This window comes from Plectropomus leopardus, chromosome 14 (assembly GCF_008729295.1).
Source record: "Plectropomus leopardus isolate mb chromosome 14, YSFRI_Pleo_2.0, whole genome shotgun sequence".
NCBI lineage: Eukaryota > Metazoa > Chordata > Actinopteri > Perciformes > Serranidae > Plectropomus > Plectropomus leopardus.
This window is the reverse complement of record NC_056476.1, coordinates 3,537,608-3,550,771: the sequence shown is the minus strand read 5'-3', so window position 1 is coordinate 3,550,771 and position 13,164 is coordinate 3,537,608. Positions and strand designations below refer to the sequence as shown.

Sequence of the window (13,164 nt, the reverse complement as noted above, 5' to 3'; positions counted from 1 at the left end):
ATATAAGAAGTCATTCTTATAATTAGGTTACTTTAACAGTTTCTTATGGTCATTTTATTGTTTGTTTAACCATTTTTAAAAGTATTTTCTTGTAACCTTTTCATTCATCTTGATGTTTTTGCTTATTTGAGGTCATTTACTTGTAACGTTTGACTTATTTCTTTCTCATTTTGTGCCATTTCTTGTTAATTTGCTTGTCACCTTCTTTCCATATTTTTGAAAGAAATTCAGCTAATTTGCTGAGTTTTCAAAGGATTAAACTAGAAGAGATAATGACCATCACACATGAACAAACAGGTGTAGTGGATAGCAAAACATTCATTCTTTATTGACTGGAAAAATACAGGGACCGAAAGAAAAAAACAAAAGAACAATGTGCAGTCAAAATGATCCCCAAACACCCGTGATTAAAATCCCCCGGAGCGACTTCATTTCATCAACTGAATACATCTCAAAATTACAGAGTTAATGTGCAGCAAGTAAAGCGCTATGTTAAGTCATGCCACGAAGCGGAGGAGGGGTGAGAGGTGGAGGGGTGAGTAGAGGAGGGGGGAGGCCAGCTGTTCAGGTGGTGCAGGTCAGTCAAAGCCACAACACAAGCATCATCATCATCATCATCATCATCATCGTCGTCGTCGTCGTCGTCGTCGTCGTCAGCCGAGTCTCAGATCGCATCAATGTCAATGTCGTCCTCTTCTTTTTCAGGCGTGTCTGGTTTCACAGTCTCAACTTTGAGCTCGCGGGCGGAGGACGAGTACACCACCTGAGGAGAGACGACGCCACCGGGGTTAACGCCTCACACGCAGCCCACACAGCAGGGAATTCAAGGACTTTCAAGTACTTTTTATACACTTTTTTTTTCATTTTTAACGACTTAATTCAAGGCAAATACATCATTTTCAAATAAAAATAATCAAATGAATGTCTCTTAAGCAACATGTTACTTATCACACTCTTAAGCTTTTCTGCATTAAATCCTTAAAACATTTAAATGTTGTAAAACTGTTTAAAAACAATGCCGGCAGGAAACTACGTTAATTTAAATTTTTAACGGCAGCACCACTGAGGTGAAAGAAACAGATCACAGTCAAAGTTTTAAGCAAAGTTAAGTCATGATAAGTGTAACCATGCCAACATTAGGGTTGCCATGGTAATAGATTTTCACAATACGATAAACCATTTTGGAAAATATCACAGTTTCATGGTTTATATTATTACACAATTACTATAATTAGAAGTTGATAAAAACGACTCTAAGGACAGAAAAGACAAGTTTTTTTATGAAACAAATATTATAACATTAAAAAGTATATTTGTTGGTTTTTATAGATATTAATTGAAAGTCCTCTTTTTTTTTTAAATGATGAAAGTGTGTTTAAAAAGTCTGACAGGCCGTCAGGGAGGACAGGAGATGTTTCGCCGTCAGGCTGTTTATCGATACTGTAGCCCAGTAAACGATCTGATAACCGTCAATTTTCACATCACAGTATTTCTTAAAACTGGAATACTTTTGCAAATCCTGCCAAGGTAAGCCTGCCGGTTTAATCAAGGTGAGGAAGAGTCCAGCGGCGAATTTACTCATCAGGATTTAATAAAAGGAAAAGGCCAAAACTGGTCAAATTAAAAGTTATGTGGTTCTTTAAAATATTAAAGACTTTAAGAGCACTTTGTTGAAAAATTTTAAAGGTTTACCGATTCCTTATTTTTTTCCTCTCGAAGTTTTAATGTGAACCCTGAGACAGGTTTCAGTCTGCAGATACAAACTAACTGAAGCTGCCACTTTATTTTCAACAGCAGTGCTGATATAAAACCCAGATTTTGGTACCGACACAAAACAATGAGAGAAACAGGATAAAGTTTTTAAATTTTAAAAATCCTAAAAATGCCTAAAAGAATACAGTTGATCACGACAGATTAAAATTAATCCTCAAATGTCAGTACTTTAGTGTTAATTAAACTGCAGTCAGTCCAGTTAAGTGGATGCCACGTGTATTCTATTCAATTTATTTTTTCTAAAATTAATGTATTTAAATTTACTGTAGAATTTAAAGGTGGATCTTTGGATAAAGATCACGTGTTAAAACAAAGTTTGCAGAGTGATCTTCGTCAGTGTTTACCTCCACGTTCTCATCATCCTCCAGCTCCTCCTCGTCGCTGCCCTCGCTCTCCTCCTCCGCCTCCTTCAGCCATTTAACAAACGGAGCCGCCTTAGCGTGGATCTCTTTGGCAAGTTCCTTAGAGACGTACTTCTTAGAGACCTGGTGGACGAAAACAAACTCAGTCGGTCAGTGAAGTCGCCAACAGCTCTGATCAAATACGCAACAACCCGACGATGTTCGAACTGTAAATTCATCTTAAAAAACCATTATTTCCTCGTGACTACTCTCAACAGCAGAATGTTTTTTAAAATTATACGGAGCTTTCATGATAAAGTGTTAACGAGCAACAGTTATTAAGGGGAAATTTAAGTTAAATATTTTAAGAATTTTTATTAACTTCAAGATATTTTTCAGAAGCCAGTGCCAATATTTCATATTTCCTCCTCATGTTGTTTGATAAAAACACGAATATCAGGATTAAATGTTTAAACTGGTGTGATGCGTTTGTTGCATTTCACAGCTGTAAATGTTTGAGGCTGTGCCAGTTTTAACTCCTTATTACCCTGGAAGTTTACTAGATGTTAAAGTTTTTTAAATGTAAAATGTTTCAGGTCCAGTGTGGCAGAAATATAAAAATATAATAAGTATGTTTTAGTAGGTATGTTTCGTTTCGTCCTGAAAATAAGGACGTTTGTGGGTTTTTTTTATTATTATGAGCCGTTTATATTTACACAGGGAGCAAGTCCTCGTCTGCAGAGGTCACACTGTTACACCGCCATGTTTCTACAGTAACCCAGAGGGGACAAACCCAACACTTGCTCTAAATAGGGTCTTCTGCCTTTTTGCATCAGAGACACGCTGATTTTTATTTTATTTTTTAAATGAGAAACTGCTTTATTTAGTGTTTTTATCAGTTTAAATCACCAGGTCTTCTTGTTTTGGAGAGGAAGACACTTTGAGATAAATCAGCTCACAGTAAAAACCTCCTGAACTTCAGGAACAAAGATTTCAGAGAAGCACGCTGAGCAGAGATTAGCAGGTGCTGCGAAAGCGGCTCGTCCTCAACATGTGAAACTGCACTGAAGACACACTGATTAATAATATTGTTTTGGAGAGACGGCCGCAGGTAATCAGGCTCCTAAAAAAACCTCCCTGAAAAATGAACACTGAAGGAATTCTAAGCTTCAGTTAAGTTTCAGCTGCTTGAATTCTGCAATCCTCACCTCGAAACGCCACGAAATCTCCTTAAATCTTACACACTGCTCCCTCAAGATATTTCAGGATCTTTTAAAGGTCCGCAGTCACCTTGATTTAATAAAAGATTAATATATAAACATCTGCACTCGCCTTCTCTGCCCAGGCGAATATGACGTCCTCCTCCAGCAGGTCTGCGTCGTACAGGTCTTTGAGGATGATGGGAACTCGAGACAGCAGCTGGACCTGATGCAGCTTCACCACACACTCGAAACCTCCCAGCAGGTACTTCTGAGCCTTCTTGTTGTTGTGGCAGAACTGAGGATTTAAAATCAGAGAACAGTCATGAGACAAACACAAGATTTCATCCAATCTACAGAAATGTTTAGAGAAGTTGAAGAGAAGGTTATAAACTGAGAAAATTAGCCGTGACGTTTCAATTTTTAATCGCATAAACGGACTAACGTTAGCTGAAGTCCTGCATCGTTCAACTTACTCGCAGGAAGTGGCGTTTGTACTTCTTGATCTGGTCGCGGATGTTCTCGTTGAAGAGCAGCTCGCTGAGGATGAGGGGGCCCATGGCCTTCACATCCAGACGCTCTGCCTCCGCCAAGATCTCCTTATCGGCCAGGTCGATGGTCCCGCTCTCCTTCTTTTGCTGGAAACGGACAACAGTGAAATTACTGAGGAGTGGACACACAAGTTAAGATTTAAATGTTCCTTTGTGTTCCCCTCAACACTCCTGCAGAGACTCTAAAACTCTGCTGGTTTTGTTTTGGATAATTTGGAGTTTGAGAAGCACATGATTACTATCAGCTTAATTTTACATTTCCTAGCACTAACCTAATTTCCCTCCAAAGATCTGCCTCCAGGGTTTGTTTGTTTATTTATTTATTTATTTATTTATTTATTGAGTAGCTGATTTTGGAGTTCACCAGCCACAGCGGACAAAAAAGTTAATTTCTAACACTGCCTGCCTCAACCAGAGACAAAAAAAACAAAACTGAAATCTCCTCATGACTGAAACTCCCTCTGGTGTATTTCATCCATCCAGAGCTTCAATATTTAATCAATTAGTTCAGCTATTAAATTAATCTGCAACTGATTCACGTTGAATAACTGCTTAAGAAAAAAAAAGACAAAATTCTCAGATTCCAGCTTCTTAAATGTGACTCATTTCTGGTTTCTTTCTCGTCTATGATGGAGACATCAGATATAAGACATCTGAGGATGTCATCTTGGGCCCTGGGAAACACTGAACATTGTTTTTGGTTTTTATTTAACCATTTCCTGACATTTTGTATATCAAACCACTAATCTATTAGTTGAAATAATCAACTGATTAATCAAGAATAAAAATAATTGTTTGTTGGAAACCTAATCTACAGAGGAGGGATTATTGTAGGAGGTAACTTTAGACGTTTCGTTGTTGGTGACATTTATTATTTCAATAAAATTATTAAGTTAGATTCAAACGTTATTATCTCCATTCTTCCAAATTTTCTTATTTCCCCTCATAAGGGGAACTTTGTCATCATTTATCATTTCACAGACTGAGGTTTTTTTTTCAAAGATTGAGATCAATTAAAGTTTGACATCTTCGTTAAAGCTACATTAACAGACTTGGATTGGAAGAAAAACTCGGGATGTTGTGAAGTGAAGTTTAATTTAAGACCTCAGTGAACCTTACTTTCACAAAGTTGTAGAACAGGTTGACCCTCTCCTCCAGGGGTTTCTCCAGGTCCTCGCTGAGCGTCAGGTTCTTGGCGTGGTCGCTGATCTCCTCCATTCGCCTCCTCTGCGCCTCCTCTGTAGTCTCCTCTGCCCAGTCCTCATCATCGTCGTCTCCATCCTGACCACACAGAAATCAAATGAAATGATTAAAAGGTGCTAAAAGTTTTTTTCTGCATAATCATCAAAAAAAGAAAAAAAAGCTGAAAAATATTAAACTGCTTATTAATAAACGTGTGAGTCAGCAGAAACGACTCCTGGCTCTAAAGAAGATGATTAATCCTTAAACCTGTTTAGAAGCTTTGGGCAAAGGTAAACGAACCTCTGAATGCAGCAGTAAGCAGCTCAGGGCTCGAAATACTTTTTTGGGTGTACACGCCCTGATGCAAGTGTTTAAATTACATGCACCGACTTTTTTTACTCCATCACATATCATAAATATCTATTCTACATGATTGGCACAAGCGGTTGGATTTGATTGCAAAACAGCAAAATATCAACGTCACTATCGACAATATTCTATATTAAATTGACGTTGGCATTTGATGTTCTGAAATCAAATTCAGGTCACTAGACATCAATCTAAATTCACAGTATTAACTTTTAAAGACAAGGTGGCCGGACAGCAGCGTTTTACTGTGCGGCCGCCAGCGTCCTGTTTCTGCACTGCAACGTCGTCTTTTATAGCTTCGTTTTTCACTGCGTGCATGTGCATGTGATGTTCTCAGCCCTGCAGCCTAACCATTTTATGCAACTGCAAGTGTCGGTTTAAGTTTGGGGGCTTTTTTTGGAGAGGTTATCACATTGTACTACCAGCTTTAAAAAGTAAAAACAATTCCTGCAAACACAGAAGCAGCTGATTAAGCTCAATGATTCTGAATAACCACGCAGAGTAAATACGAATCAGAAGTCGCTCTGGGCTGTGAGGCAGGGAGAGATTTTTGACTTTGCTGATCTTTGTTTAGGCACTGAGTACACAGCCAGCTGCACACGGGGCCGTTAACCTCAGCGACCACTTTGAGCAACCACAAACATTTTCTTAAAGTACGCAAATAACACTGTGTGTGTGTGTGTGTGTGTGTGTGTGTGTGTGTGTGTCTGTCCAGTATGATCAGGCTTCGTGTTTGCTGTTGAGAAACTGGTGACATAACTGTCTGACTCTCACACCAGCAGCCACGTAGCTCTCTGATCCAGGACTAGAAACCCACCACAGCCTCAGGAGCATCAAAGTTTTCTTGGCTCCCAGCCTCTCCGCTGCCGGAGCCGTTCTCCTTGTCCTTCTTGCGGTTCTTCTTCTCCTTCTCTTTCTTTACAGATGCGGATCCACCATCAGTGCTCTCTGCCATTGGAGAAGCAGAGCAGTTTTTATCAAAATCTTCATGAGGGTGCTGGACCACTAACTCTACTCGGAACTACTAAAACCAACAATATCTCACCTGGTGGGTTTTTGAGGATGAACGTGCAGAGTTTGTGTCTGGTGTCTAGCATGCCGCGGTATCCACAGGCTTTACAGGAATTGCCAATGGTTTGTTTCTTGGGATTGACATGCTGCAAAAAAATAAATAAATCTTACTAAATCTGAAAAAATATACAATCAAATCTTAAACCTCTCTGGACCTGCGTTTAAGTTTACTGTGAAATATTTACCAGATCAGTTTCAGGGTTGTCACACTCGGGACACAGCACAAATTTTCTGATGAACCCATCAAGCATGTCCTGCAACTTGTTCGCCTCGTGGGATCCGTTGACGATGTAACGGTCGTTTTTGGTATCAAACTGGGTCTGAGCACCGAGTTCACAACCAAAAAACTTGGTCGGGTCTGTGGAGGAAATCAGACATGATGTCAGGTGTTATAATAAAATGAAAAAAAAAAAAAAAAAAGTTGACTGTCAGCTAAGCATTGATATAAAGATGGCATTTTTTTCAGAGAAAATTATGGATATTCATTTGTTTTTTACACAGCCCACACAAGAGAAAGTGATGCCCCTTTAACCCCTGCTGCAAAAGCACATACATAAAAAACCCAAACTTTTACATTATATGACTGACATCACAGTAAAATGTTCAATCTCTGAAGTTCGGCTGAAAAATTCCTTTTTCCTATTCTTAACACACTCCTGCAACGACTGCCTCAACCAGAGACATGAAAAAATGAAGTATCAAAACAATTAAAATGAAATTTCCTCATGAATACAACTCCCTCTGGTGTATTTCATCCACAGCAGAGCTCCAATATTTAAATCAATCTGTTCAGCTATTAAATTAATTGGCAACTAATTCAATTTGAGTAAAAAAAAAATCTGATTCCAGCTTCTTAAATGTGACTCATTTCTGGTTTATTTGCTGGTAAACTGAATATCTGTGGGTTGTGGACAAAATAAGACATTTGAGGACATAATCTTGGGCTTTGGGATACACTTAATGTGTGAAATTCTACAGAACAAACCACTATTCAATTAGTGGAAGACTTTTTTAGGAGGTAACTTGGATTTGTAGCCTTGTTTGTTTGCAAAAGGGGTGCAGATGTTAGTGGCAAGCGATAAAAGAGGAGGAAAATTTGAGTAATCCTTGACAAAATTAAAAGTTTTAAAAGGTGTAAATATCGAAATAGCTTCAGTGTTTTTTCGGTTCCTTGGTTTGCGTGTTACTTACATGTTGGAGGCCTGTTCAGTGCCTTTGCAACATCAACCATGTTGACAATGACCGTCTTGATTCCATTCCCTTTGCCTTCAACCTGGATGAGACAAACAGACCAGGAACACCCAAAATATCAGAGAAAAAAGACGAATGTTCTTCCTTTGATTTGATTAGGCAACATTAATAAGTTGGAGTCCTTTTTCTAGATTTCTGTCAACTTCTCAAACACTACAAACTTAGAAACCCGTCACAGCGACGCGTTACCTTGGCAATCAGACGGGGCATCTTGTAGCGATAGAACTGGTCTGACACGCTGCGGTTGACGTTGACAGACATTTTGGCTGGATGTTAGCACTATCAGTAAGATAAAAGGATCTTGGTTGGGGATTTTTCGGGATCTTCTGTCTGGAAAAGAGGGGATGACATAAACGACTGCAAGCGCGCTCTGTCTCTGACATGAAAAACGCTGTGCCGCTGTGGCCGCAAGCTCCTTGCTTGAAGGCTAGATTTCCACCACACAGGTTCCAACGGCTGCGCAACAGCTCTGAAAGAGGAGAGGGACAAAAATACATCAATATCTTATTCAAAAGTCATTGAACAGAAACTTTATATTGTGCTGACAAACTCAATCAAATAGAGATTTTTTTCTAATTAAACTGATTGTTTTGTTTTATTTCGTTTGATTTGTTTTCATGTACCTTGCACTGAATGCAAAGTGGCGTTCTCCCAGTACGGTACGTTACCTTTAGCAGTGTTCTCACACCGTTTCATGGATGACGTTTCAAAAGTTTTCTTGTTTTTCAACGACTCATAATACTTTTTTTCTGCTTTCGGAGATATCAAACTTTATTCAAACTTAATTTCAGCCAGTTGGCAGGCATGAGGGGAGTACTGGACGTGGGAAGAAAATGCAGAAATGTTATGTGATAGGTGGAAGTTTACTGCAGCAATTTCATTACAAACACCAAAACCTCACGACTAATTTAAAACTTAAAGTGATTTTTACTAAGTCTGACTTTTTCCAGGCCTGATTGTGAAATTCTGTGTCATTTCCAGGTTTTCCATGACTGTAGGAACCCTGCATATGTGTAAATATGCAATTACAATTTGTTGGGTGTGTGCCAGTATCCAAGGAGAAATTTTCCAATTTATTTACTAAAGAATGATACCTTTCTTTTCCTGTAGGTAGTTTTGGAGCAGAAACACAAAAAATTAATCACCGGTTTGAGAATCCATTCTGGATCAAGATGTAAATATTTGCTCACTGATTTAGTTTTTTATGACAGCAAACTAAATATTTGGAGTTTCAAACTGTCTGTCACACAAAATAAGCAATTTGTAAATGTAAAATAAGGCTGTGGGAGACCACGACAAAGATGTTTTAACTGTGGTCTGGCAGGTTATAAGCCAACCAATTGTTTAGGTTGTTTTTTGTTTTTTTTTTTAAACTATTACTTGATGGCTCACAACCAATCGTAAAACCACACAATAAAACCAGATTCCTGTGGTGTAAAATTACTTTTGAGTGTCTGCCACCTTTCATCCAGAACAAACTGAGTTATGACGCAGGTACGTCGGTACAGAGGGACAGCCGATGCAGAGTCCAGAAACTCTCAGAGACAGCTGGGGGACACTGCTGAGACCCTGATACAAATATTTCTCCTTGTAAACAAGCATTAATATCTACATTATATACTACAAATATGAAAAGCCTCAGTTTGTTGAGTCTGTGGTGGTATTTAAGGAGAAAATTCCCATAAATCAATTTAATTTTGATGACTTATATTTGCAAGTATTTTTTTTTAAAGCAAAAATAAATACATTTAAAAAACTGGTTTGAACTTCTGTTCTTGATGAAGATGTAAACATTTGCTGTCTTATTTAGTTTAGTATAATAGCAAACTAAAGCTGTTGGGTTTCAGATGTTTGTCAAACAAAATAAGACATCTTAAGATGTAAATTAAGGCTCTGGGAGATAATTATTAAGATGTTTTAATTGTGGTCAGACAGGTCAATTATAACCCTGATTATTCCAATTATAATGTAATAAAAGTGGATCTGTATTTTCCATGGATCACAGGTAAAATCACATCATATAACCAAATTCCTGATGTGCATAAGGATACTTGTGTGTCCGTGCAGGGGGATGGGCAACACCAGGTCCAGAGCCTCTGTGGGATACAGCAGAGACCCTTACACAACTATCTCTCCTCGTAAACAAGTTTGAGCATTAACACTACATTGCCAGATAGAAAACAAATATGAAAAGCCTCTGCACTGCTGACAAAATCAAACTGAGCAATCCACGTGATGCAGCAGTGAGCTAGCATGGCAGATTAATCCAAAGAGGAAAAATGAAACCCAGGCACTAAACTAGATGCTATTGTGGCCATATACGTGCAAAAATTCTTTTGTGAAAGCCCTTTGTCTTACATGAGGGCCTCTGGCTTTAGTCGCATAAGGCCTTCTCTTGTTATTAGGTCACAAACAGGAGGCCTAGCAGCTGCCAAACAACTCTCCCCCCTGCCGACGGCTTTCACAGCAGCTCGTCCGTAGTTTCCTCAGCGCGATCCGACACGAAATGACTCGCGACTGGTTTGACAGCGACACAGTGATGTCAGGAGCGTTTCAGAAGGGCACGAGGTCAAGTCTATTTCAGAAAGGTGGCTAACTTAGCTTTAGCTGGCAGCTTGGTGCAGAGTGCGTCATACAGTCACCGCACACGAGTGAGGGGACTGGGAGACGCCATTTTGATACAGAGGCACAGAAAACACGTCATATTGCACAATAGCAACGCTAAATATATAACCATATCACAAAAAAATGATAAAACGTTTGAGAAATCTACCCACGACTTACCGTTTTCGCAAAACAAAGACATAAACACAACGCTGATCGTCCAAGAGGCGCAGTGAACGGTGGTCGATGGCTGGTGCTGGTGTAGTATTGATTGCAGCAGGGGTTCTTGACGGTTTTTCGGCTCTCAAAGATGCACAGTTTAACACCCTAAAGCGTCCAAACGGTGCGGTCGCCAGGCTCGAAGGCAGACGGGGTTATCTGGAAAGTCCTCGGGGTTTGGGGGGGACCTTTTGGGGAGGAGAGGCGTATTGTTAACCACACAAACTGCGGACTAAAAAACGCTAACGTTAGCATCATCAGGTGTGACAGCCGCTGGCGGTCACTGAGTGCGTAGACAAACCGTCATACATATCTAACTATCAAAAACAAACAAAAAAAGACTCTAACTGTTCCGTTATGTTAAGTAATGTAACTCAACGAGCGGGTAACGACTCCAGCTAACTAGCTAAAGTTACATTACACGTGTATCATCGCCAAAATACCCCTAAATTATATATAATATAAACATTACATAAACTCAGAGTCAACCTCGAAGTGATACGAGTCCACTCCGAGTCTAAAAACAGCCTGACCGTCGGTCCGTTATATAAACAGCCGCTAACAGCATTAGAACTCCAGGAAATAGCCGGAGCCCAGATGCTAGCTGACGCAGCTAACGCAGTCCGTAGCGGAGCGCTGACGACGCGTTCGGGCTGAAGATAATATATGATTTGAGTTAGTATCGTTGACGCTGGTTTAGCTAGCTGAATTATCTCGGTGGTTTAAAGACCATCGACATGAAATCCACGTCAGGGTGAGGCCCCGTAAAATGAGATGAAATTACTTCGCACCTTACCTCTCGAATGTTCTGCGAAACACTGTTACTCACGTCGCTTTTACTGACGGATGTCGAGCTAACGGACGGAACTCGGTTAGCACCTTCCGGCGGTGGCATTCATTTCAAATTAAAAGTCGTCTTTTCCCGTTCCATGTTAACCCTTAAGGGACTGTGTGGCACATTTTACGCGCTTTTCATTTTTTGATTGCTATGGCTGTGTTAATGCATATGGCATACATTTTGGCAAGCTTGTGTATTTTTATTTGATATTGGAATTTCTAGCTCAGCTCCTACAATAAGACCAAAATGCACTATTGTCAACAAAACCCTCATTCATACTGTTAAGTGCAAATGATGCACCAACGAAACTCATTAAATTCGCAATTTCTTTTAACCCACATTACATAAAACATGCGTTGTATTGTTTCTATTTGCCATCAGATTAAGTTAAAATTTGTTTCTTACCATATTTGGCAAATGGAGAAAATACATGCTACATCCATCAGGCGCACTGTCACAATCAATGTTGCTGCTAATCATTGACTTATCCCAAGCTGTGATAATAAAAATGAATAATTAAAATTACTTTGCATGTAGTATACTGAAGATAATCCCATTTTTTGTGTAAAGACATGGTGGCATCATGACAAAAACTTAAATTCAGACAATTAATGAATATTTGATAATTCTCATTAGGACTGATGTTGGTTAAAAAAATAACTCAGTGGGAGAAAAAAATGTATAAAAATTTTTATAGCCTGATTCTGAAAAGCACATTTTGTGCACAGAGTGGTATGAGTGTAAGTATTCAGCAGGGGCTGGCTCAATTTGCGGCAGCGGCTCCTAACTGTGGCACCTCGTGTGGCACCCCCAGATGCCGCAGCTAGGTGCCGCTAGCAGTTGCAGCAGTCGCAGCAGATGCCACTGGTTGCCGAGACGTGCCGGGAGGTGCCAGGAGGTGCCAGTGCTTGTGCCACTGCTTGCCAGGAGGTGCCACGAGGTGCCACAGTTAGGTGCCGCTGCCGCAAATTGAGCTTGCTGTCTCTCTAAGTATTTGACACATACTGCACAAAAAATAATAATTTATAAAAATCCATGTTGCAGCAAGTCACTGACATATCCCAGGCTGTGGTGATCACAGAAAAATAATCTATGTAGCATGTAGTATATTGAAGATAATTACTTTTTTGTATTTCTTTTTTCATTTTCATCTAAAAACACAGTGGCACCATGAAAAAAACTCTCAAAATTTGTAATTGTAAGTTTCCACCATCCTGTTCTGCATGTTATTAATGTGGAGAATTTGGTAAATTATTTTAAAAATAGATTTTATCGATTACTTTGAGATTTACAAAGCAGAGTCAGAAAAAAATCCTTTATATCCTATTTTCCATGTCTTAGCATTTTCATGACTTTCCAAAAAAATGTTAAACATTTTAATACCAATAAGGACTCTATTATTGGATAATAAAATTAAGTGCTTTTTTGCGACAACCCTGGATTGGTGCTTTTACTTAGTTTAGTTTGTTTTACATAATATAAACCACAATGAGGGTAGAACATATAGAAAGTACATGTGGTAGAGAGTGTGGTATAAACATATACTAGTTGATATGAAAACCACACCCAGAAAACACTTAAATCATAAATAACAAGCCATAAAAACATCAGTACATAAAAATCTCACAGTATAAATATAGGATTAAAAAATGAGAATGCACATAATCATTTTGAACGTGTGAACATGAGCTCATAGAGGGATCAGTCTTGATCCAAATAAGAAGTTTTTAACAGCAAAGCATTGCACAGTAAAGTCTCTTTTTGTA

The 13,164-nt window shown here is 39.1% G+C and overlaps 1 protein-coding gene across 2 annotated transcripts; it reads right to left on the bottom strand.

The window, feature by feature from the left end:
• Positions 1-300: 300 nt before the first annotated feature.
• On the bottom strand, positions 301-11,432 carry eif5 (eukaryotic translation initiation factor 5). 2 transcript variants are annotated; one of them, XM_042500793.1, is made up of 12 exons: positions 11,352-11,432; positions 10,522-10,748; positions 7,927-8,206; positions 7,678-7,759; positions 6,672-6,844; positions 6,461-6,572; positions 6,233-6,363; positions 4,984-5,145; positions 3,790-3,951; positions 3,447-3,611; positions 2,118-2,258; positions 301-763 (listed from the first exon to the last, which is right to left on the bottom strand). In XM_042500793.1, the coding sequence occupies exons 3-12, from the start codon at positions 7,996-7,998 to the stop codon at positions 665-667; spliced, it is 1,299 nt and encodes a 432-aa protein (XP_042356727.1). In that variant the 5' UTR covers positions 7,999-8,206; positions 10,522-10,748; positions 11,352-11,432; the 3' UTR covers positions 301-664. The 2 variants fall into 2 exon arrangements, with proteins under 2 accessions (XP_042356727.1, XP_042356726.1); XM_042500792.1 differs by having other exon boundaries at positions 11,357-11,432.
• Between the last annotated feature and the right edge of the window lie 1,732 nt (positions 11,433-13,164).